General features: G+C 44.2%; 1 protein-coding gene across 2 annotated transcripts in view; it reads right to left on the bottom strand.

The window, feature by feature from the left end:
• ABCA1 (ATP binding cassette subfamily A member 1) overlaps window positions 1-25,257 on the bottom strand; it is a 93,719-nt gene that overhangs the window by 9,614 nt on the left and 58,848 nt on the right. For both annotated transcript variants that reach the window (XM_072360590.1, XM_072360589.1), the window contains exons 9-39: window positions 24,204-24,444; window positions 23,477-23,616; window positions 22,682-22,798; window positions 19,507-19,695; window positions 18,455-18,660; window positions 18,196-18,372; window positions 17,514-17,736; window positions 17,065-17,286; window positions 16,250-16,454; window positions 15,331-15,444; window positions 14,712-14,883; window positions 14,045-14,176; window positions 13,396-13,535; window positions 11,913-12,050; window positions 11,148-11,368; window positions 10,601-10,673; window positions 9,915-10,117; window positions 9,158-9,206; window positions 8,177-8,290; window positions 7,677-7,825; window positions 6,888-7,012; window positions 6,382-6,480; window positions 5,121-5,307; window positions 4,873-4,967; window positions 4,401-4,433; window positions 3,731-3,836; window positions 2,880-2,954; window positions 2,283-2,452; window positions 923-1,100; window positions 235-350; window positions 3-147 (exon numbers count right to left, since the gene is read on the bottom strand). In XM_072360590.1, the coding sequence (XP_072216691.1) occupies window positions 3-147; window positions 235-350; window positions 923-1,100; window positions 2,283-2,452; window positions 2,880-2,954; window positions 3,731-3,836; window positions 4,401-4,433; window positions 4,873-4,967; window positions 5,121-5,307; window positions 6,382-6,480; window positions 6,888-7,012; window positions 7,677-7,825; window positions 8,177-8,290; window positions 9,158-9,206; window positions 9,915-10,117; window positions 10,601-10,673; window positions 11,148-11,368; window positions 11,913-12,050; window positions 13,396-13,535; window positions 14,045-14,176; window positions 14,712-14,883; window positions 15,331-15,444; window positions 16,250-16,454; window positions 17,065-17,286; window positions 17,514-17,736; window positions 18,196-18,372; window positions 18,455-18,660; window positions 19,507-19,695; window positions 22,682-22,798; window positions 23,477-23,616; window positions 24,204-24,444 (4,554 nt within the window). The remainder of the gene's footprint in view (window positions 1-2; window positions 148-234; window positions 351-922; window positions 1,101-2,282; window positions 2,453-2,879; window positions 2,955-3,730; window positions 3,837-4,400; window positions 4,434-4,872; window positions 4,968-5,120; window positions 5,308-6,381; window positions 6,481-6,887; window positions 7,013-7,676; window positions 7,826-8,176; window positions 8,291-9,157; window positions 9,207-9,914; window positions 10,118-10,600; window positions 10,674-11,147; window positions 11,369-11,912; window positions 12,051-13,395; window positions 13,536-14,044; window positions 14,177-14,711; window positions 14,884-15,330; window positions 15,445-16,249; window positions 16,455-17,064; window positions 17,287-17,513; window positions 17,737-18,195; window positions 18,373-18,454; window positions 18,661-19,506; window positions 19,696-22,681; window positions 22,799-23,476; window positions 23,617-24,203; window positions 24,445-25,257) is intronic.

Below are 25,257 nucleotides of genomic sequence, written 5' to 3'. Positions count from 1 at the left end.
ACGTTGTTGGTGAAGAGCTCCAGGACAAAGGTGGCCACGCTACCATTGATGCCAATGAAGAGGTTCACACTGGTCAGCACAACATATGCTGTGCTGGGGATTTTGAACACGAAGGAGGCTGGATACATGAGAGGAGTGATAGACCAACTGCAAGATGAAAGGCAACAACATCAGGTAAGAAACTTCTGAACTTAAGTGTCTCTCTAATCATCCTGCAGAGGAGAGATCCCTTACCCATAGAGAAGCAGAAGAAGAGCAAGTACAGGCAGGTTGGAGGAAGATACATAGGACTTCTGTTGGAAGCAGATGAAGATGATGATGACAAGTGTGGCTGGAACAATGTAGTTGCACTGGAAGGTGAAAAACACAGCTTTAGATTCATTCCTAGATGACAAAAAACTAATGCATCTTCCCACTCTGAACCAACATTTTTCAACATCCTTGAGTGTCCCCAAGTCTACTTGCAAGGCGAAATTCAGATGTAATGTGATTCACATGCGTAAGCAACAGTGTGGTATACAAGAATTCACACTTCTTGGTCCTCTAGAAGTAACTGATAAGATTTTCACAGGTTCTGGACACTTCAGATTGAAAAGCCTGCTTTGAATCAGCAAAGCAAGGGAATCAGCAGAGCAAGCCAACATTCTGGGGCAAATATTTTCAAGTGACATTAAAAATGTCACCGACACTAATGCTGGAGCTTATGGTTGCCCTCCCATCCTCAGTCCAGTGTTTTTTGTCCCACCTACATGAACTACTGCCCGAGAGAGCAAAGGTAGAAGTCGAAGATACAACAGTTATTACATGACGAATTAATGTAGCACCCAATAGCCATAGCTATGCTTAACATTTCAGTGGACACCCTGCAAACACATGATGGGGAACAGTTTAAAACAGCCATGGAGTTTAGTCCAGCCCTTACCATATCCCAGACAAAGTTAGCCAGCCAGTAGATCACAGGCTTCACACCACTGATGAACTGCAAGTGCTTAGCCTTGCTGACACGTTCCTGGATAAGGAACACCACAAAGCTGGCAGGAACAAAGGACATGGCAAAGATCACGCAGATGGAGACTAGGACATCCACAGACGTGGTCATCCTAGACAAAAAGAATGAAAGCAAAGTGTTTGTATGCTGGTGCAGTCTCCCTCAAGACAAAATGTGGCAGTTTATGTGGGAAATACGGAAATGCATTCTCCTTTTGCTGTCCTTGTTTTGCAGGGTTAAGGACAACAGGGTTAAGGACAACCACAGCAGGCCATATCAACTACAGGGCTGCTCTCTATCTGTACAATGAACACAATACACAAAGCCTGTAAGTGTTTCAAAAACAGCCCCACAGCCTGCACAATGTTTGGTCACTTCAACACAGCATTCCTTCTCCTTTCCTCACCACTGTCCTATCTAACTTTATTTCCCACATAATGTACTTACTAAGGTCAGGATTTGTTGTTGTTTCGTTTTAAAGTTCAAAGGTGTCTCTGACTGTCAACAGTCACTGCTGTGCTGAAATACTCGAATGTATCTGCACACAGTTTGCAAGTCCTGGTTGAGACTGTAATAGTAATGAACTCATCAGAATCTCAGTAATTTGGACTAAGACCTAAAGGCTGAGAGAGTGAGCAAAACTAAACAGGACCTATCAGTCTCAGTCAAATGGTGGTACTGTGGGACAAAAGAATGACTATATCCATGGTGAGTCAAGGATGGGCCAGGTCACACTGTTGAAATTCTCCAAGAAGCAGAAAATGAGAGGATTTTGTTTCTTCTCAAAAATTTCAGCTTGAGGTACTCAGACACAGAAAACTTGCATGGCACTGAGAAACACAGAACCACATTCATACAAAAAAGATATTCCTTTTCACTCTGTGACACCTGGATGCCTACAGACTCTTTGGAGAGAAACTACTGCAGCTCTGTGAACAGAGCAGCATGGGAAACAGTGGTGGCAGGCTGTCTGACATAGATGATCAAATTTACATAAGCTACATAATAAGAGTAAGCAACTTCTGTATCCCTTACATAACTAGTGCTGACTATTACGTTTGAGTAGTAAGGAGCTAAACTGGAATAAAAAAGTAGTGCTGGTTTATGAGCAAGTGCTCAATAGCACATGCTGCAGCTTGTCCGGACTACAGATATTATGGCCAACATGGTAGAATTTCAGTGCCACCAGCTAGTGACTGCCCATCAATGACCCTACAGCATTTCTTGTGTTGCCAGTTTCCAGTAATCACCAGTTGATTATCCCAAACCCAGCTGTGTTCACATTAGGACTTACAGAGCCACTTCAGAGAGCTGTTGCTTAGTCAAGTTGAGTGGGTGATTGAAGGCAGTGATCCCATAAGCACTAGGGTTTTTGCCCTGCTGCAAGTTGGCCCGGAGAATAGCATTGTTGATCACATTCAGGAAGGAGGCAATGGCATGCCAACCCTTGTTGTTGAACCACACCTGCAAGAGACCACATCAGTGTCAGAAAGGCATCAGGTGTATCAGTTTTCCTTATTGAACTTCCTTCTATCTTTTAACTTCTATCTTATAATGTTATTTATTTCTATCTATTTCCAGATACTTTGCTCAGGGACTGGACATATAGTTTGACCAATAACCTTCAGAGGCATCTGGAAGGAAAAGTTCTCCCCTCGAAACAAAGCCGCCGTTCCTGCACATCCTTTTGGACTTTTGACTTCAAAGGAGAAACAGATTTCAGGGAAACCAAGAAGAATCAAATCTTCTCCACTAGCTAATAATTTAAATGTAGCAAGCTCTAGTCTGCACAGTTGTCCAATGCAAACTGCTGAGACTTTGCTCCCTAAAAACAACCCCAGGTTACCAGAGCTTCAAAAAACAGGCAGGGCAGTAAGGATAGCTGACTTACCTTCACATTGTTTTTTGTGTCCAGACCTTTCATGAAACTTGCCAAGTTGTTGAGAAATCGATCTCCAGAACTCCCCTGCAAACAGTAAAAAGACAGTTACTTCTTCTTTGCTAGCACCTTCCCAGATGTCCTGAACTCTGGGAATCACACGAAGTTTTTCACAGCTTTAACAGTTTTCTTTCCAGTCTGCAGCCAGTATCTTCAAAGACAGCAGTGGTAAGAAGACTAAGAAAGCATAGCTTTCTTAGCTTTCTTCCTCCCCTATGCCCTTCTGCAATCCCACCAAGTCAGCCTTAGGTCTGGTGGTTTTATTTTTGTTGTTGTTGTTGGTTTTTGTTGTTGTTGCTTTTGTTGTTGTTGTTTGTTTGTTTTCTGCCCCGGTGACAAATATTAACCAGGGCTGCAGGCAAACTCCAGACAATGGAGCTTAGAGGCAGTCTCAGAAGAAAGCAGTGACCCAGATTATCTTCTGAGCCAGGACAGACTCTGCACAGAAGCACTGAAGTGAGGTTTTAAAAGATATAGCAACAACTTGTTAATTCCCATGAGACAGCCCTCCCTGTCCTGTCAAAAAACATTTGGAGGTGGCTGTTTCTTCCATTGGCTTGCAGCTGGTGTCAGGGAGAACCTGCTTTTCAAAAGGAAAGTTTGTGCAAGTGTCAGACACGTGTGGTCCTTCTGAGCCTTCAGCTGGCCTCAAACACTCAGCTCAGAAAATCTCCAGGAAGGGAGAAGCCATCAGAAAACTAACTAACATACAAACTCTTCTCCTCTTACAGCTTCTAAGTCATCTCCCAAGTAACAGAATTCTATCATGAGAGCAATCTGGATTTACAGAAACAGCTGCTCACCTGTGCTAGCTCCAAGATCTTCTTCACCTGTTTAATGGCATCAGTGACTTCATTGCTCGGAGGAAGCACATGGGAACTTCTGGCTCCCAAGGAAAAGCCTCCATACCTAGGAGTACAGATAGTGAAGCACAGACCAAACTGCATGCTCAGTTCCAGAAAAGACCACTTTTCCCTCTCTATTTGTCTTCTATTTTTACACCATAACCGAGGCAAATGTCTCCAGTCTTACAAAAAACAGAAAGTATGATCTTTCCATGCTGCTGTTTATCCCTGCTGCCTCCTGCTCCTTATTTCAGAGGTTAAATACTCAGCTTATGACTACAATACTCTCAGTCTGCAATGAAATAGATAGCCTTGATTGAACACAGCTGTCCTGCTGCCTGTGCAGGCAAAGCAGGGCATCCTCCTGCCTCCCTTGATTGGAAAAACAGCATCTCCTGTGGGAGAGTATTGCTATTGCAAATCTTTTCAAGCCAGTACTGCTATCCACATGAGGCAGCGGGCTTTTCAGCAGCGTTCCCTGGGGTTGTTGTTCCAGTTTATCCTTAACAGTGCACCATGGACATTGAGCAGTTGAGAGCCAGATATAATAAAATATTAAGTGGAGTGAGTCTGTCTTAAACACACTGTTAGTGGACATATACAAGTTAGAGAAAAGGCAGTAACTCACCTGAACTCATTCACCCAGATTTTATTCTTTAAGCTGTCAAGAGAGGAAAAGAAAGCAGATGTGTTATGTATAGAAAAAGAGACAACTGCTACTAGTGCTTCAGGCACAGTCAGGGAAAAGAGTGCAGCACTTCCTCACATCTGGCACATCTCTTTAAGGTCCCTTCCCACCCGAACCTTTCTATCACTCTATGTCCCACCACTTGTCTCTGGTATGCATCCAGACTTAACCACCACTCTGCCTGCAAGGCTTAAAACATGCCCACCTCTGCTCCCCAGAGCTGCCACATCATCACTATAAAGCAGGAACACTTGAACAATGCGTGCATCAGGACAGTTTGAGCTGAGTAGGTCTGTCCCACTGCTGAAAAGTATACATTGCCCAGGCCAATTTGTTTGAGTTATGCAGCATGCTATTGACAGCAAGCTGTATCTGGTGCAGATGTAAGAGACAGGGTGTGTTTATCAGTTACCTTTTCCCAATGATCTGCGCATAGGTCTTCACTAGATAGTCTGATATATTGCGACCTGTCAGATTCTGGAGGATGTCAGTAGTGTCTTGTTCTCGCTGGTGTCATCAAGAAAAAGAGATGAATAGCCATTAGAAAATGCAGCCACCAAATCAGATAGACTGTGCTCAGTGCTGCACACATTAACCAGACCCAGCCACTCTGCTCTCCAGGACCACCTCTCACTTCAGGACCACTAACACCCATCCTACCTGTGGGGGTGGCAGCCCGCCTGCTCCAGGGGGACACACAGGCAGCATCTTCTTGATCTTCTCATTGCTGCACTCACAAGATGGAGAAGGGTTCTCCATGCTCCAGTTGCCTCTCAAGATTTCCAGGACTGAGTCTGGGACTGAAGCAGTGGTCCATTCCTTTTGTCCCACAGTGCAAGGAGTGTCTCTGTGTTAGGACAGAAGCAAGGCAAATGCACTTTTAGAAACAACAATGGTGGCTTTTGCTTCATAGTAATTTAAGTAACACATGCCACTGTACTCAGGGCAAGAAGTGGGCTGCAGGACAAAGGGAGCTTGACATCACTGAAACAAACAGCTCAGAACAAAAGAACAGGTTCTAAGATGGTAGTGTTAAAGTGATTGAGTCTGCCCATCCAGTTGTACTGGATACTCTCCTCATTAATCTCACAGCAAACAGAGTGCTTTACTTCAGTCAGTCCCAGCACACATTACATTCAGAGCTCAGAGAAGATCACAGCAGACAGCTGCTTCTTCGATGCCTCTCTGCCCCGGGGCATCAAAACACAGTTCTCCCTCTAGACAGTCTCAGAGGGTAGGTGATTTGTAGCCTCCTCCTAGAACCCACAGCCAAGTAATTCTGCTCATGTCTGCTTTGAAAATAACAAATTACTTCTCCATAACTGGTCAATTTTTAGGGCATGGGCTTCCAACTCCCTTCCTCACTGTCCTATGATGATGAACTGCAGTTCTTCCAGCCTAAGAACAGACTGTCCCAGACTGTATACTCTATCTGCACAGGCAACCCAGACCTCAGTTATTTGCCCAAGACCATGCAGCAAGACAAGTGTCAGAGACTGGAAACACTGCAAATGCTGTTGGCTCTCCATGCTGTCTGCTGGCATTTGTGGAGGTGTTAATCAGGGTTTCTAGTGCAGTCAGAAATAGGGCTGTGTGAATAGCTAGTCAAAAGCACACAGCAACACTACTAGGTCCTATTCTTCATTCAGAACCAGATAGTAATTTGAAGGAGAGATTATCATCTTTGTTCCATCTCTGTCAGTGAGGACTTGCACTCATGTCTCAATCTCTTGCCATATTAAGTGCCAGCAACTTTCCCAAAGGTCCCAGATAGAAAAAAAAGGGGAACACAAATGCAGGCCTTTTGGTTTAAATTCTGCCCTGGCTATGCTTAAGTATCAGACCCTGAAGCTGGCTTAATCTACCGAATGACCAGAAACCAAGGCTGGGGTTCTCCTTTGCAGCACTGAGTTCTACTTACGGGATGGAATGTCCTTGCATACAGCGTGTTCCAAAGCCAGGTTTATTGAGAAGGGCATCCAAAAGCTTCTGAGTGCCTGCATCTTCTGGAGCATCATTACTACGGGTACAGCAGAGAAATATCACCAGGTCAGTGGCATAACAGGCATTCATCAAAAGCAGCAGCAGAGCAAAGCTGAGAACACAGTAAAAAACCTCAGGAAAAGAACATGGGTAGAAACTGAAGTATGAAAAACACTTCGTATATGAGCACTCATCTTTGCTTTTTGAGTGCACAGTATCACCAAACTCATAGCACCATACAGGAATTGAAATGGCCTTGCTAGTATTAGAGCAGGCATTTAAAGGTTTAAGAATACTACAATGCCTTTAAAATGTACCTCTGCATTAACTGCAGAAAGAAAGTTTAAATGATTAGATGAGGAACTCAGTACTCAGTAACTCAATTCAGCAGAGGAGAAAAGAATTTAAGGATTTAGCATAATTTCTGAGCCACAAGGAACATACCTAATAAAAGTATACTGCTCATCGTACATCCAGGGCTGTAATTCCAGGCTGGGATACTTCCCAAAGGGAGGAACAATCAGACTGAACATGAGAGCAATACACACAAAGACAGCTGGCAGCACAATCTGAAATTACAAGGAGAGAGTGAACCTTCTTTATTAAGGTGAACATTCCAGAGGCATCATCAGCTTCAAGCAAGTCAGTGGCTCAAGACTTATCCAGCATCCAAATATAGTCTTTGTTACAGGACTAGAGGGAATGCCCCCAAGTTGAGCCAGGGGAGGTTCACATTGGATGTCAGGAAATGTTTAATCTCTGTAAGTGCATTCAGGCACTGTCCAGGTTGGTAGGCAAGTCACTGTGTCCCTGGAGGTGTTTCTGAAACATTTAGATGTTGTAATAAGGGATATGGATTAGTGGGGAAATACTGGTGATAGATGGATGGTTGGACTGGATAGTCTTATAGGTCTTTTCCAACCCTGGTGATTCTGTGACTTACCAAGGCCTCTCTAGACACCAAGGCAAAGCCTATCTTCAGCCCTGAATAACTCAGCCTCCACATGCTTTGGATCTGAACCTTACCTGCGCCTTTCCCATGCAAGAATAGCTTGCAACCATTTGGTTATAAAGTTTTCACTTGCACAAGCTCAGATATGTCAGTGCAGACCAGTTTTGGTGATTGATTCTCCTGAGGTTTTCTTTCTGCTTTCAACCCTTAGCAAAGCATGTGGTTCAGAGCTGTCCTTTCTGAGGGAAAATGTGTGTGTAAAACATGTTGGATGATCTTACCTGAGCAAAGAAGCCCTTCCGGCTTCTCTTAGCAATAAGCAGCCTCTTCCACAACAGAGCCACGAACTGTTGCTGGGAGAGCTTCCAGCCCTTCATCTGGTAGGAGCCTTTCCCATCCATGCCACTGAGAAGGTCAGTCTCTCTGGATTCTGCTTGCAAGAAGCAAGAAAGAACTCTTACTCACGAGCCCACAGAGATATTCCCTCAGCACTTCTGTGCTGAATTAACAAGGTAAAGACTGGACCAACTACTCTCACTTATCAAAAAAAGAGAGCAACAAGTGGAGAAAGCAACAGAAATTCCTAGAAAGGCATTTACATCTTTATCTCTCTGAGTCTTAACAGGAGGATGGCTCAGGCACTGCTGGATACTGCATCACCCATGATTTCTGAAGGCAAATAAACCACTACTCCTTTGGCACTCTCAGCCTTGTAATCTGCACTATTTGTAATGTGAAAGAGTGTTCACATGAAGAAAACATACTTGAGAACCAGCAATACCTGGATCAATGTCTGAATCATTAGGGTCAAACGCATCATCTTCTGTAAATGGACGAAGGCAGCTCTGTCTGTCTCCAAATGCACGCCTGTTCCTTCTGGCAGGCAATGTCCCATCTGAAAATAAAACAGTTATGGTTAGCTGAACTGCTTCAATTTATCTCCAATTAGTACAGGAAAAAGCAAAGCAATATCCTTTTCTTTTTACGTGACCTTACATCTTTGGACTGAGAAGCTGAGTTGGAATGATTCCAGTCCAGGAAAAGCTAAAACCATGACTGCTACTCTGCAAGCTCACATGGTTTATGCATCAGTTTTCACATTCTGTCCTAGAGGCTTCTTCCTGTGCTCTGGACATGTATTTATTTATTTTTATTTAGCCACAGAAACCTGAGGCTGCTCTCACTCAAGGAAAATACTCAATACACATGCGACACCAATTACAGTTTTCTAGCATTAGTTTTTCAGGAGATGCTGCAAGGGCATTGAGCTACTCTCAGAAAAAGAGAAAGTCAGACAGTGCTGCAGTTTGGCCCTGCCAACAATTTTTCTTATTCTTCAGAGTAGATGGTGTCACTCAAGTTCACAATACATTCAAACACTAGAAACTGTCCATGTGAGTAGGCGGAAAGCAACAGTACACAAACACACTGAGATCATACTAAGAACAGCTGGTTTAGGTCGTGAAAAAATCTCACTGCAGAAGAGTTCCAATTCAGCTACAAATAGGAACTGTCACACCAAAGCATATGTCACTATATAGCTGGGCACACCATACGTAAAGGTCACTCACCCCTCCAAAGGTGAGGCCAGGAACACTCCTCATTTGATATATCTATTAGATTCTTTCCTGCCCAGGGAGCAAAGGCCTGCGTTGAAACTGTACCCCTGAAATTTCTAGGCTTTGTCAGCCATGTGCTTAAACAAGTGACAGTGTCTCTCCCTTAAGTTTCCTTCAACACCATAGGAAACAACAGCACTCACCTGATGTTTCTGCATCCACACCACTATCATCAGCCACTTTGAGGAAGATCTGAAAGACCACGATAAGTGTCGGTTAAAATTAGAAGGGAAGAAATACTGTGATGACTCCTTCAGGAAATGCCATGAGAGAGCCCAAGATTGATGTGTGCAGCAAGAGAACAGATACAGGGTTTATTCCCTGGGTTATGGGAGCATGAACTTCCTCTCTGGCTTCCAGAAGCATAGCCTGAAACTACACAGCAGCTGTTTCTCCTTTCCAAAATCAGTTCTCAGTATATCTTAAATACAAGCTACTTCCTATTTCTGAAAGAGACCTTGGTACTAAATTTGTCAGTTAGAACAGTCACAAGTAACAGCCCTACACAGTCCTCTGACAACGGCCTATGGCTATTAGGTTTCTCTAAAGAACAATCTCTAGTATAAAAAATGCATGCTTTCAGTTAAGCGCAGTACAAAGCATCCCCAAAAATACCTCAAAGGTGTTTAACATAGTAATTATAAACCAATCTGGGGCTAACCTCTGCATGACATCTCAGTGATGTGCAATTAAATACAAAGGGCCTATGCTTGCCTGTATTACATGTCCATTTTTAATGCACACACTTCAATGGTGCAGAAGAGAAACCACTTTGGAGCACAGCCTGCTCCACAACAAAAAGACAAATATTTGCAGGATGAAAAGATAGCCTTTTTCTTACTTCTTCCATGATTATTTTTCCCTTGTTCAAATGAAAAAAAGAAGCTTCAGCTCACTCACCTCCTCCAAGGTGGTCTCAGAAATGCCATAGCTGGAAATGCCAAGATCAGAAAGACGGTCATCAATTTCATGGAACAGCTCGACAAAAGCTCCCTCTTTAGCAGCTTTGTACGGCAATACATAGGTTAACTCATGACCAATGTCCTCAACCAGTCTTGCCTCAGGGACATGTTTTGTAATGAGATTTGAAATTGCAGAGACATCTAGAAGAACCAAAGGAAAAGGTAATGTTCATCTTTTTACTCTGTTCAACATGCAGATAAAAGAGGTCAGTCTGAAAAACCCTGTCAGAAGGAGGTAAAATGGGACAACTATGGAAAGCTGCTTGTTTCTATGGAAAATATGGGTTCTTTTTAACATTCAACAAAGGCTTGGGCTCAAGCCTGGCTACTGTTTTCATTTAAAGAATTCAAGAGATCTTTTACAAAATACTGGCAGTTCTGCAAGTCATACTCATAAGCAGGTGCAGTAACTATGCCATCTTCAATAGTCCACGTGAACTCAAAGTGATTCACTAGACAAAAATACAATATTTATGGATTTAAAATTACTGTGTCTGCGATCTTGATAACTAGGCCTCTGTGTTGCTACAATAATTGGACAAAATTAAGGCTGTTGTTAATGGTCAAAGACAGAACAATGTTAGCACAGGGGACCAAATGTCATACTCTTTTTCCAAGCCTCACCTATTGTCAGGGTGTCACTTTCATGGTCACTGCCAAGGCCAGCATCAGAGCTGCTCTGGGAGACACTGTCATCCTAGTCACAAAAGATGAGATAACCAGTAAACAATGTTAGTTCAGTTAGGAAATAGGCATGTTTGGATGCTACAATCTTTGTAACTCTAAGCAAATGCTGCAGCATGCTGGATACTCTGTAGGAGAGTCTGAAAGCAAAGGTGACGTATCATTACAAAGGACTAAAATACATGCAAGAAGTCACAGCAGTAGGCATAAGTGTTAGAGAAATGAACATCTCATCTATCCTGTCTCTCCCCAAGCAGCTTTGGAAACAATAACTTTGAAATAAACTATAATGGAGACATGTATTCCATGCAAAAGTTTAAGTAGATGTGGTCTGCCATAGTACCTATGAAAGCAAGCAAGACTTCTTTTAAAGAATAAGAGATTTCTCTTCAATACATTCTGTTATGTAAAATCTTAACTTCTGCTTTCTGTAAGTCTAAAATTTCACTCATGAGAGATCAATATAACCAGCAGGAGTTTGCTGTACCTTCTTTAGATAGGACACTGTGCTGCTGCTGTTTCGACAGGAGCTCAAAGAAGAATCTACATCTTTCTTGACAAGGGTCAAGTAATAGCCTGTCCCCAGCTGATTCTTCAGGAAAAGAGAAGAACCAACACAGCAGAGTTTGCCATGAGAAATGATGGCAATTCGATCCCCCAGGATGTCTGCCTCATCCATGTGGTGTGTGGAAAGAATGATAGTGCGGCCTGGAAGAAAGAAAAGGAAGACACTACATTAAGTCAACTACACTCGTGTTTCCATGCCAAGAAAGGCCATTACCATCTAGGTTTTGTCATGAAGTTGAATGGGAGGTTTCCCAAGTTGGAGCTTCTTTGAACAAGGTTAGTCATATGGAAAAGGGTCACAACCCTTGTCACAGGTATTCTCTCCCCACCCTTTGCACATCATCGTCACACTCAGCTGAAGTATGTTAACTCAGTATCAGCAATCATGGCTACAACAAAACAGGACAGTGCTGCATATAAGGCACAACTTTCTGTCTTTAAGTATCCCGACAATCCAGCAGTGAGGAGCTTTGTTCAGTGAGCTCTGACATGAACTGGATGAAAAATGAGGACAGGTGAGAGTAGAATGTGTTTATCCTGCAAGCTTTGTTCCTTTCTCAGCGCAGGCAACAATGGATTTGCAAAGGCATACCGCTATTTTGGGAACAGTTGTGAATAAGAGATTGATTTTCTTTTGCTTTTCACAACATTGTTACATTAGGAGCACAAAAAAAAGACGACAAACCTTGTCTATACTTCAGAAGCAGTTCCCATATCCCTCTCCGAGAATAAGGATCCACTCCAGCTGTGGGCTCATCCAGAATGACAACTTTGGATCCACCAACAAAGGCTAAGGCAACTGAGAGCTTCCTCTGCATGCCACCTGAAAGGTGCAACAAGAAACTTGGGGTCAGGCTGATGCAAAGAACAGAACAGTGGAAATTGAGCTCTGCAAGAAAAAGCAAAACTGAGCACTGAGAAGACTGAGTGCTGATACTGTTTTATGCTTTCAGGGTTTCATCACCTTCAGGACAAAGAATAATTCATCAGGATAGTTTTCCCCAGCAGAGCACAATTTCTCTATAGGAAACCATGTACTACAACCCCTCTATAAATGAATAATATGTATCTTAGCATCAGCAGTACCATATACTTTGCTCAGATGCCTAACCAAATTTTGAGGATCTGGAGCAGGTCTCAAAAAGCTTGAGCTGAAGGAACAGGTGCCCAAAGAGATTCCCCTCCAGTGGGGGCAAGAGGCAGCAGTGACGTTCATATTATACTCTTCAATGCAAAGCCAACCTTTGATCATCTGCTCTCCTTTACTAAAGACAAGTGTGTTGATAGTTGAGTCAGAGACAAAACAGTCCCAGTCCTCAGATACCTGGCACAGATTGATTCAGGAATCCTGGTATTCCTGAACAAGGGGGAAAGATATCAACTGAAAAAAAAAGCCAATGTAAGAAGTGCACAGTGTTCACAGTGTTTGGAAGGGATTTTTTTCTAAGGGCAGGTAGCAACAGAATGATGGGAAATTGCTCTAAAGAGGAAGAGTGTAGATTTAGACTAGACATTTGAAAGAAATTCTTTACTGTGAGGGCAGTGGGACACTGGAACAGGTTGCACACAGAAGTTGTGAATGCCCCCTTCCTGGAAGCATTCAAGGCCAGGCTGGATGGAGCTTTGAGCAACTGGTCTAGCAGGAGCCATTCCTGCCTATAGCAGGGGGGTTGGAGCTAGATGATGTTTAAAATCCTTTCCAACCCAAACCATTCTGAGATTCTATGATATAGGGGTTAAGTTACTTGAAGATTAGGGTCTGAGCCACCTTCACCTAAACCTGTAAAAACCAAATATTCTAGTTAGCATTTGGAGAATATATATAACAGGCAGCTAGCTATATTACAGGTAAACAGATTCCATGGCGTGAGGGGATACCCCCTGTCAAGATGGAAACAAGTACAGAATACTCAGAAAAAGTAACTGCTTTTTTTTTTACAGTATTAGATAGCATAAATACTATAAGACTGTTAAGTTCACTAACATATATGATGATTAGGTACTTAATATATAACTAGTTTTTTCAAGTGCCCAGATGTGCGGTAGCCTATGTATCTGACCAAAGGATCCAATCAAGATCTGTGATGCAGCCTCAGTCAGGCCCTCCCTGATAGAGCCTTTCTGAAGCTGAGGGAGCTGCTGACAAATATAAAAGCCGATGAACCTACCAGAGAGTTTGCTCGTCCTGGCTTTCAGTTTGTGAGGCAAACCAACGTCCATCGCCATCTGCTCCATTTCCTCTTTTACCTTCTTTTCTGGCAACCCTTTGAGCCGAGCATAGAACCAGATGTGCTCTTCCACAGTCAGCCTAGGGAACAAGAACAAATTCAGGGCACAGATGTGAGCTGGAATTCTTCCTTGCATTAGCACTACACAAAGCATATTTGTTTGCCTAGGTAAACAACTTCTAAGCCTGAGTTTGTAGAAAGCAGCTACAGACTGGGTGCGCTCAGTCACGGCTTGATTTCAGAATGCTGCTATTCAGCTCTATGGCAAATAATACTCCTTTTAAATGGCTCAACAAAGTAACCATAACATCCCAATTCTGCAGGCAGTGTTAGGCCATTCAGCCAAGTTACATTCAGTGTAGCGGATTTCTCTGAAGAGAGGAGAAAGATTAGACTGCATGCTCATGTTAATAATTCATAGGCGCATATGAACCCACTAACAATCAGAACACTCATAGACCAATCTCACACCACCCTGCTGTCTGTCACGGTTAAAGATATAGCTGTCTTAGCTCAAGCAACAGTAGTGTTTCCTAAGGAACCCAAACTTTCAATAGCACCAGCCCTGCATCTGATGGATGTTACTCACAAGTCAAACAGCACGTTGTGTTGTGGACAGACACCCAAGTTTTGCCTGATGGTGCTGAGCTCTGAGCGGATATCCTTACCCAGGATGAAGGCAGTACCAGAAGTAGGAGGGAATAAGCCAGTCAAGATGGACCTGAAGAACAAAGACAACAAATTCCAGCACTAAGAAGTGGCTGCTGTATGTGATATGATGGATGAGTGAAGAGTGAGTGAAAGCCTGTGGGAGCTCCCAAATTAGGGAAGCAGTCCAAGAGATACATATTGCTAATGGATGAAAAATTGGCTCCAGTGGTTTTAATACAGTGATCAAAGCACACCCACATGGTAGGGCTTGAAGGAAACATCTTTTTCTCTAAAAGCTTCCCATCCTTTCAAACTCAGCTCATTTCCTTTCACTGATAAGTTAGAATCACAAATGAGATTACTATAAAGTGCTGCCAGGAGATGCATTCAGGCACAGAGTCAACCTGAACGACCTTCCGTTTCAGTCCTCTGTATCTGTGCATCTTCTGAACAGTTGCACAGACTGGAGTAAGTCAGCAAAGCTCCTCTGAAATCAGTGAAGCACCATCAGTGGATCTCCACTGCATTTGTACAGAAGTTGCACTGTACTGACAGGAACAGTAATACTTAGAGACAGTTCCACCACATTGAAGTATTAATCTTACATGGTAGTGGTTTTCCCTGCTCCATTATGTCCTAGAAATGAAGTGATCTGCCCTTCATAGAAATTCAGCGTGAGACCATCCACAGCAACTTTCTTGCCATCACGATAAACCTTCACCAGGTTCTGGATGGAGACACCAAGACTCAGATGCATAGGCTCTTCCTCCTTGCAGACTGAAAGAAAAACAGAGCAAAGAAGAAGGGAATACGATGGGTTTTAAAAACATTGTTTAACTGTGTGGGAATTCTAACAAACATCACATTCCCCTAAGCATGTGGAGATCCATTAAGAAATGAGCTATGTGAGTACCTGACCACATTTCTTACTCAGTGACAGAAATCTTCTACATAACTGCCTTTTAGTTCTTCTCACTCTACTGACTACACCAGGAGCACAGGAATCTCTAGTGTCACTATAGTCAGCAGAAACTAGAGGAATTCACAGCTCTGAGCCTGCTTGGCTAAATACCTTGGGTTTCTGTAAACACCTGATCCCAAACTGAGAACAAACAGATAATTCATTTTCACCTTAGCCAGGCTAGTACTTCTGCCCATGAACTCTCCTTCCAAAGCAGGAGACCTCAGTGCTTCACTGCAGCTTCTTTCAAGTCCAGTGCTTACCTTCTGAGGGCCCCTTCTGGTCAGGATGAAGGTGCTGCGTGTCCTGGGATTCTTCACCAAACCAGTAAGATTTTGTGAAAGGGAAGTACCAGGGTCTGGGAATCCCATACTGGCCTAAAGAGGGAAAAGCATTACATCATAGTATCATAGTATTGTGCGAGTTGGAAGGGACCTTAGAGATCATCGAGTCCAACTCCCGGGATTCGAGCCCTCTAGTGTAGCATAGCGGCACTTCTACCGCTTGCGCCACAGGGGGGATTTGAACCCGGGCCCTCCAGTGTTGCAAGCGGCGGTTCTAACACCGTGCGCCACCAGTGAACTCATCTGCAGCTTTTTTTTTCATTTTTTTTTCATTTTTTTCATCTTAGCTTTCACAGCAAGACAGGAAGTATTCCATCCTCCATAAACCTCTATGTTAGGCAGGGCTAAGATCTTTATTGACAGCCTTCAGAGTAAAAGTAATCTCTTCTCTGGAATTTTCATTTTAGCGTTAGTTCTATGCCAGAATTATCATGTGTGGTGCTAATATAATCAGTGTTCACCCTCCCCCCCCCTACAGAATCACTGCAGTATTAGCAGTTCATAGAAAAGAGGGTAGTATGGTTTAGCTGTGGTTGGACTCAATGATCTTTAAAGTCTTTTCCAACCTGAGTGATTCTATGATTCTAAGAGCTGAAATGCACCAAACTTCCTGGTGCTAGCTTAGCCATCACCACAACAGGGCACAGCCTCTGTGCTGGGAAACTGGGGAAACAGTCACTGCTAGAAGCTGCAACAACAGTTTTGTGCTGATGGTATGAGATTTTTCTCCAGGACCTTTCTGCAGCTCTGCTTAGAAAAGCATTTATTTAGCATCTTGTTAAAGGAGTAAAACATGAAAGCATGAAGCTATGACTCTTCCCACTGAAGCAAACCTCACCTGGGAAGACAGATTCAATGTACCAGGTCATGACCCCATAGAGGAACGTGTCGAACAACATCATCACAGCAGATGTGGTGATGCTAAAGCCATCTTCTTCTAGTGGGCTCTCAAAGAAGTTGTCCCACTGAACACCAACTCCCTGCTCTTCAAACAGTGCAAAGTACTCACATCCAAAGCCAAAGGCTACTGGTGACAACAGGCTCTGCAAATGAGAGACATGAACACACGTTTTTCACAGCTACTCAATAAATGGGCACCTCATCTGTAGTTCAGGGCTTGAAGATGTGGCTGAGAGGCCCTACAGGAAAAATCAAGAGTCTAAGGATCATGACTAGACTAGATCATGACTAGATCAGAGAGGGACTGGGAAAATATTTTTGTTCTATTCAAATAAGTAAAGCTGAAACCTCTGGTGGACCACTCCCTAGAAATTAGTTTGTTTTTCTACTCCTTTCATTATGCTTGGACTTTCACACAAAGGAAGACACCACTAGGTTACCCCCCATATGCAGGTAAGAAGTGTTGTGGAGAAGAAAGATAACTCCTGCAACCTTGCATATCTGGTGATGTAACACCACAACATAGAGACCAAGGGAGCTTAATGTAGCAGAATTACTTTCCTACCAAAGGCAACAAAATCCTCCCCAACAGTTCTATCAGCCTCTTCACCAAGCCCAACTCTGGTAGTCTCTTACAATGGAAATTACCCTCCCATTGGCCCCTACCCACTAATTATTAGTGTCCAATCAGAGAACAATTCAGTGCCACAGTGGTGTAGACCCAGTGCCCTGGACAATTTCCTTATGACTTACAGCAAAGATCTTGAGTGAGAAGCTGACATAGTCCTGCCAGGCAACACACAGCACGTAGGGTAGGTATAGTGTGAAGTACACAATGCCTCCACAGGCAGCTGCCAGGTTAGCCCTGGAGAACACGGTGCTGATGAGAAAGCACTGCAGGATGGTCACAATGCCAAAGATTGAGAGGAAAACGAACACCACGCTAGGGTCACTGTAAGGCAGCAGATTCCCCATCTGGAAGAGAACAGTAGGTACATCAGGCATTGAAAGCGCTCTCTGACATGGCTCTAGTATGAGGAGGCCCACAGCACTGTTTGCTAAGGGGATTCTGGACTTGCTGCAATTTGCACAACTGCTGCTGACCAGCCAAAATCCACTACTTCCTCCCCAGTGTGCCAACAGAGGCTGCTGTACACCAGTGCTGTGGATTCTCTGTCAAGAGACCCAACTAGTGAGCTCACCTTGAGGATCAGCACCAGTAGACCTGCACTCATGAGAAGAGGAATGAGACTGCTGATGAACCAGCTTAGCCAAAGGATGCCATTGTCAAGACCCATAATCCTCATAGTTTCCTTCAGCCGGGCTTCTTTCTCATACACAATGCCCTTAATTATCACAGCCACTGAGTAGATCCAGGCTAGAGTCATGAAGAGAGGCATAGAACGGCTCATGACACGCAGAAATCTGAGAACAAGAAGGAAGGGGCCAGGAGAACAAAGTGAGAAATACCAGTGTGACAAGGGCTAGCAAAGTATAGAGATTTCTAAGGCTTCACTACACAAAGCAGCCAAGGTGCATGCAGATTATGACACAGCATCAGTGTCTCACCACAAAGTGCGGCTGATGGGTCTACATGATGACACTGGCCCTGAGCAGGAGCCAGCTGTAGTTACAGCTTCCTTGAAGAGCAGGTATAAAGAGCTGCTTTTCCTGGGGACTACTTTTAACTGTCTCCATAAATAATAACGTACTCTAAATCCTCAGTGCTCCATACAAGAGCCCCAATTCAGGGATTAGGAAAGATGAGATCTGCCCCCACACTGATAACAGGGAGACAATAAGTCATGCCTGAAGAATGACTACAGCCCATGCCTCCCAACCCAGAATGCTCCTGGAAGCTTCTGAAGCAGCCTGTATACATACATGTCATCCACGTAACACGGATAAGGCATCTGCTGCACATAAACTCCTGTCTTCTTTTCTGTGCCTGTTTGCACCCTGATGATGGCCTGTTCTACCACATCCTGCAAGTAGGTAAAACCTCCCCACACATAACGCATATCCTCAAAGGGGTCAGCACGGGGACCAGGATCCCAGTACCTGCCAAAGGAAAAAGATGTTTCAGTTAGAAATCCTCAAACCCTGTAAGAAATTCTTCACAAGGCAGCCCGTCATGCCTCACCCATCCTTAATCTTGTTGGTCCTTTCCACATTGTCGATGTCCATGCGTATTTTGTATTTCACATGCTGAGGGAGCTCTGTGCTGTTAGGAGCTATTTCAGTGAAGACAACACCAGCCCAGAACCTCCTTTCATCCAGAAGCTCCAAGGACTTATTTATGAGCCGGACTTCTGTAGCCACAGGCTCCAGTTTGTCCAAGTTCACACACTAGAGAGGGACAGATTTGGATCAGGTTAAACCAGAACATATTGTAAGTTTAGGAGGGACAAAAGAGAACTCTGTAATACCAATGCCACACCCAAGAAAAGGCTGTAGTTCTGAACTGCTTTGCAATGGCTCACACTAGCCCAGAAAGTTGCTAGAGATGTCATTTTATCCTGATTACTGGTCACCCACTAGGCAAACAAGTGTCACTGACATATGGTCCAAAGGTATTTGGGTATTGGATGAGCTGTTAGGAAGCATTGTAGCGGTAGCTATAGGATCCAACTCAAGCATCCACTTTCATAGTCTTATTTTCCTCTGTTAACAATAAGCAAGGTGTGATTCAAAGCCTCTAAAAAGTCAGTGGAGAAACTACCAAACCCTCAACAGGCTTCTAGCAGGCCAAGACCTGTTTCTGTTCGCACTCATCTGCCAAGCGGACTAAAGGACAAGCAGGTAAGTTTCATTATAAGCTACATCTACCTCAGCTGCCAGCTCCAACTGTGGGCCCCAGTGAAAGCCCCAAACAGAAGTAGAAGCTGCTACATGACCAAAACAAGTGGCCACTTTAAGTTGCCCAGTAACAAGAGAGTGAAAAACCACATGTCATGGCCAAAGCAAAAGCTTCAAGAACAAGGCCTAAAGTTAGGTTCCCACATCTATATTAAGATACCTGAATAAATAGTATTTTCTAACACACTGTGCACTCAGCCCCACCAAGACTTGTAATTTTCAGAACAGGAACTGAAGAGCACTGACCTTCCCTTCCTGGGAGGCACCCTTCCCAGTAAGTAGAATCCAAGCTACAGCTGTCTCCAGCTCCCTGCCCACACTACAGCACAATCTTACCTCCATGAAGCGGGAGATGGTCTGAATAGCTCTATCTGTCTCATTGAAGGCATCCACCCATGTGTACACCATTCCATTATCTGTCTTAGACTCTTCTGGATGCTTTGACAGGAAACGGGCAACATCCTCCACTGTCCAGTTGGAAGCTGGCAAGTGCATGTCCCAGAGAGCCTTGCTTTTCAGCAGTGTCTGTAGATGTTTTTGTCAAAGGGGAAAGAGTTATCTTGAGAATTACTGTTGGATCTCCCATCTTGTCATGAAAATGATTATTACTGTCTTTTTCAAAAGTACAAGAAGCATTGACGTTACACTGGAGGTGCCCCAGCAGGCAGGTAGTCTAATTTTTGTTGTCTACTACCCAAAGGTGTCTGCTTTGTCTCCTTGCATTGCTATTCATACCCCTTTTTTATAGTGCGAGTCTATTTCTTTATACGGAGTACCTCAGCCTCCAGGGGCCAACAGCTCTGGGCACCTCTTGGTCTTCCAAGCCACAAACAAGCTGTTAGGCATGCTTTGTAGGCTGGCTTGCTCTATGTCCTGCCTCATCTTTTCCATGGAGAGAGGGCAGCAGAGAGCCATGCACAGCCCTGCGCCCTGGGAAAACATTGTAAGTGCTGCCCAGGCCCTGCTCTGCCCTAGGTGGCAGCCATGTCCCAGGCTCCTTAGGCAGGAGAGAGCTGAAGCAGACAAAAATCCCCATCCATGCCTTCCCCACTTCTCGCATGCCAAAGAGCTTTGCAAAGGCAAGATACAAAGAAGGAATAAACATCTTCAGAGATGCATTTGGCTGACCAGTGGTTGCTCTTCAAGCAAGTTTCTGCTTCCTACTGGGATGGAGATGGAGGAGGCACAGAGAGGGGCCGAGTCCTTCAGCTGCTAAACAGAAATACCAGCACCGAAGTCCAGGTGGCTTTCTTATGTGTTTTTCTGTTGTGTCACAGACACAGTCTCCAATAGCAATGATGACCTGCCTCTCTGCTCTCCTACTGTGGATAGTGATATTTTCACCTGTTTTTGCTTCCAGAGGATGACCTACGGTCCCACAATATGTATGTACAACACCCTGAAGTCTGAGTTGGTGCACTTGGCAATAAAGCAGAACTGAGACCTGTCAGCAGCAATGTAACAGCAGGTAGGAAGGAATTAACTGTAAGGAATTAACTGTATACATACAACTGTGTACATTAACTGTAAGGAATACAGCTGAACTATAGGAAAGGAAAAAAAAGCCAGCACAAGAAGAAAACTAAAAATCATAAGCAATAAAAACAGGAAACTGAATTTTTGCCAGAACAAAGAACAAAATGGAGAGGTGAGGGAGCTTCCCCATGGGCAGCTGTTAGTAACAAACCAAAAGGTCACATGGTTACAAAAACAGAATCACAAACTGGGAAAACAGATCAGGCCAAGCTGACAGAGGAGGAAATCCAAACACACGGGGATAGGCCACATGAGCTCCCCTCTTCACACTCATTCCTGGAGGCTTCCACCCTACTCTAACTTGCAGCAAGGGCACCATGCCTGCAGGCAAGAGGCTCAGCCTCATCATCCTTGCAGCAACAACAAAAATGAACATTAGCTTGGGGTGGGAGCAAGTTGTCCTCCCTGGAGTTAGCAGCAGCATCAAGCTGCAAGTGTCTGAGATGAGTGAGAAAAGCACTTTCCTCTACTTCTGCAGAAGGAAATATACCTAACAGTTCCCACAGTCCAGAAAGCTGGGAGCTGACAATCAGCCAGCAGTACAGCAGCCTCAGAGATTTGCAAACAGCAGCTGAGAGCAGCTCCAAACAGGCTCCTGTATGTTTTATCCTATCCGTGTATAAATGACACATGCTGCATCCCTAAACCTAGCAGGATGCTGCCTGAGCACACAACAAAGTACTGCTGAATCCATCAGCTTCAGCAGGCAACTGCAAAGGGACCCCTGCCACTGTAACAACAAGCACAAAATACAGAATCACTCAAGTCTGGACTCATTTGCAAAAATAAAACAAAAAAAACACCTCAAATAAGTAGGAACACTGACAAAATTGCAAACCAATAACTGAATCCTGACTCTGTCAGCATACCCTGCAGCAAAAAGTTTGGGTTTGATTCTCATCTCTCTGATGCCAGCATCTACAGAAATAACTTTCATAAAGCTAGCAGAGGAACAGGAGTAAGGAAAACGATGTCACTGTTATCTCTAGTACATTCCATTCATGGGCAAGTGCAATGAGGTCAGAGACTGTTCTGCCCATCATCATGACTGGGATAAAGTAAGACTGAACTTCAAGGCTTAAGACCCAGGAAGATCTCTGTGTAACACCCACCCAGCACAGAAGTGCAAAGACTCACTCCTCAGAGTTACAACTGAGGGAAGCAGTGTGAACTAAGCCTTCTATACTTTTAACAAATAATGCATGCTTTACACCAGGCACAATGCTCTGGGAAGCCAACAGGCCAGAAGAAAGCATGTCAAATCCAAACAAGACTCTCAACACCTTGTTCATGATCTTGTAAGCATAGCATATTGTGAAGCCATAGGGTAATGTTTCCTCTTCCCCTGTGACATGCAACTGCTACAAACCTAAGTGTACCATGTTAACCCCCCCAAAAAAAAGTTTTCACAAGGTTTCTGCCAGATGATCACCAGGCATCTAGGTACAGTTCAAATAACCATATTATTTGAACAATGGTTATTGTTCAATAACAATAACCATTCAAACCTTATTGCACTCAGTATAGCCTGAGGCCACATGACACTTTCCAGGATCTGATCTAGGCATAAGGTAGCTCACTTCGTTGCTATAATGAAAGCAGCTGCTCTAGAGAGCACTTTCTACAGAGAAGTGCACAGCACTGGCAGCTGAACCTGTTGCCAACTCCACAGGTCTGCAGTTTACAGAAATACCATCAGCCAGATATTTATAGAACATCAGGGCAACAGTGTGGAAGAAACAACACATCTCCACAGAGGGAGATTAGAAACAGCTGTTAAACATGCTCTGCTCCTGACTGTGGAAAGTGGTTAAACAGAGGAGTGCTCAGTACAACACAAGACTGGTACAGTCACAGCCTGTTTCAAAAAGAGGGTCACATGCACACTATAAACAAAGAAGCATTATCTAAAATAAATATTTTATCACTGGTTGCAGAAAATGATGCTTGGTTCTGGTAAGAACAGCATACTGACCCGAATCAGATCCATTTCCTGACTACTCTCCATAAACGTCCAGATCTTTGGGCTTATCTCTTCCCACATCCCCCCAAGGTCGCGAAACACTCCCAGCTCCTGGAATGTCCTGTTCACCTGTAGGCAAAGAAGAGACAAAGGTTATTGCCAAAATGTGGCTCAGACTCACTGTGGGCTGAGAGGGTGCATTGGTCTATCAAGTCCTGAGTGTTGCTTATACTCAAAACAGCAATTCAGCTTCAGCAAGGATGGGAGTTTGAAAAATCTTGTGCACAGGAAAGGAAAAATACAAAGAGAAGTGCCTGTGGTGGAGTAGGACTTAGAGCTTGGTGGAGAATGTTTCCTGTTTGGAGATGAAGGGCACACAGAGGCAACTCCTTCCCATTTGATAGAAGAGGTTGCTGGGGAAGTTTGGGGAATTAGAGAGAGCATTAAATAAGCCTCGATCAGAAATGTTTAAGGATCAGCTGATAAGCAGGCAGTGGAGAAGACACCTGACGGTTTATCAAGATCCTTCCCAGTGTCATATCCCACCTTAGAGTTCCAAAGTCTGTAAGTAACCAAAAAGCACCATCAGAAATGTTTCCAGCAAGGTTCAGAAACATAGTTCAGCCTGGCTTTTTCTCCTTGAGCCTTTGACAGCAAGTGCATGGGAGGTGAGAGACTAGGGGCAGCATGCTTTGTGGACAGTCCTTTCTAGGCTTGCATTTGGGCTCAATTTAACACAGAGCAGCTTAGCTGTACAGTCAGAGCACATACCTCACACTACGTATCAGAGGACAAAGTTAGAGTTACCTCAGCCATGATCTTCCTAATGGCTGGCGTGTCTGGAGTGTACAAGACCTTCCCAATCAGCAAAGGTTTCAAAGCCCTCCAAATAATTCTGGAAAGTGGGCTGGATTCCAGGTTCTTCATCAGCTCATTGCAATAGGGTGCTGAGGAGGAGAAGAAGGGGTGAGCAGCTGAGAAGTGCTGTGACAACTGCAGGAGGCACATGCCCCACTTGTGTACACTTAAAGATGGTCAGAGCTGACAGCAGAACAGTTGTCTTACAACAGAAAACTTCTGCTGCAAAGATCCACAAAAAGCCCTTTTCAGCCTGAGCCTTTACAGTTTGCCCAGCAAATGCAGAGAATCTGCACAGTCTCTACCAACAACAGCCATACTCATTTGCACAACTTATGAAACCTACTGCGTGACAGGCAAAATCTGCATAGAAGACCAACACATTTTCAAAGGCTGCATGTGACTGTGGACCCCATTTCAAAGAAAGTGTCCACATAGCCTTCCTGGATTCTACACAAGACCCTTGAGAATCCCTTGCATCTTGATACCCTCCCTACCCCTAATAGTACATGCAGGAAGCAATAGCTGTCTGCTCAGACAGCATGTATATAGTCTTCTGAAACAGCAAGGTATATGCTGACCCTCAGGATCACTTGCTTTCATCAGAGCAAGTTTGGAAAGCAGTAGTCATTGCAGCTATGGATAGGATGTTACGACATGATAGGGTTACACTTACTTGTGGAGTTATCATAGAAATTTGTTACATCATCTTCAGTGCTGTTGCCTCCAAACAGTGCTTTGTAATTGTTGTCCTCGTACCAGTTGAGGGACTTAATCTTGAGTCCTCCACCTTCGGGGTGGCCGCACACAATACGTGACACGGCTTGGTAGATCTGTGTAGAGGAGTTTGAGGCATTCACATTGGTCAGGAACATCACCTCTTGCCTCATGTCACTCCAACTCTTCATGCTCAGCAGCTGGAAAAGTAAGGGGGAGAAGAATGGAAATGGGGATAGGATCAGGATTACAGAAGTGAAAAAGTCCTGCCGTTCTCCCTCAGATCACCCATCTGGTTACTGAATCCCACTGGATGCAGTGCTAAAAAAGACAGACCAGGTGAAAGCATGTTTCCCTCCACTACAGTGGAAGAACATCAAGTCTCTTCTTTATTAAGTTTTCTCACACAATTTTCTGTGCAATTCCTGCTCTCCCTGAGCTCTCACATGGAAGTCACTTTTTTGGTTGCACAACAGCTCACATTCCAGCAGAGTCCCTTCACTCCAGGGTGGAGCAAGACAGAAAAGGGAATAAGAAAATAACATGGAGCAAATGCAGCTAATCAGACACAGCCTCATTGAGCCATAGGCCCTGGAGTGCTGGCAGCATCACCTGGCACAGTTCCACCGAGGTCAGCAAGCTTCCCCTGATAGAAAGTTTGACCTCCTAGGTCAGTAATGCTGCCCCTGCCCCAGCACCTCCCTCCCCTTTATCAACAACATTCTCAGAAAGCCCCTGAAAACAAGCCCAGCTGCAGCCTCAGATCTGACTGTAGAGTAAGCCTTTTCTCCACACCATATGCAGCCAGCCACAATGAAAAGTCTTCTCTTGTCCCATTTGCACCTGGCACAGAGATGAAACACTCATGGCTGGCTGGGAAGATGCGCACTTTGGGACTCATTTATCTGGCACAGCAACAACCTGCAGAAGCTGTCCTGAACAAAAGCACCAGATACTTGGCCTAAGACTCTGCATTAACATCTCCATACTCAGGGATATGGCCTGGCTTACCA

Source organism: Excalfactoria chinensis, chromosome Z (genome assembly GCF_039878825.1).
Source record: "Excalfactoria chinensis isolate bCotChi1 chromosome Z, bCotChi1.hap2, whole genome shotgun sequence".
Classification (NCBI taxonomy): Eukaryota; Metazoa; Chordata; class Aves; order Galliformes; family Phasianidae; genus Excalfactoria; species Excalfactoria chinensis.
The sequence above is the reverse complement of the archived record's forward strand: the minus strand, read 5'-3'. Positions and strand labels throughout refer to the sequence as shown.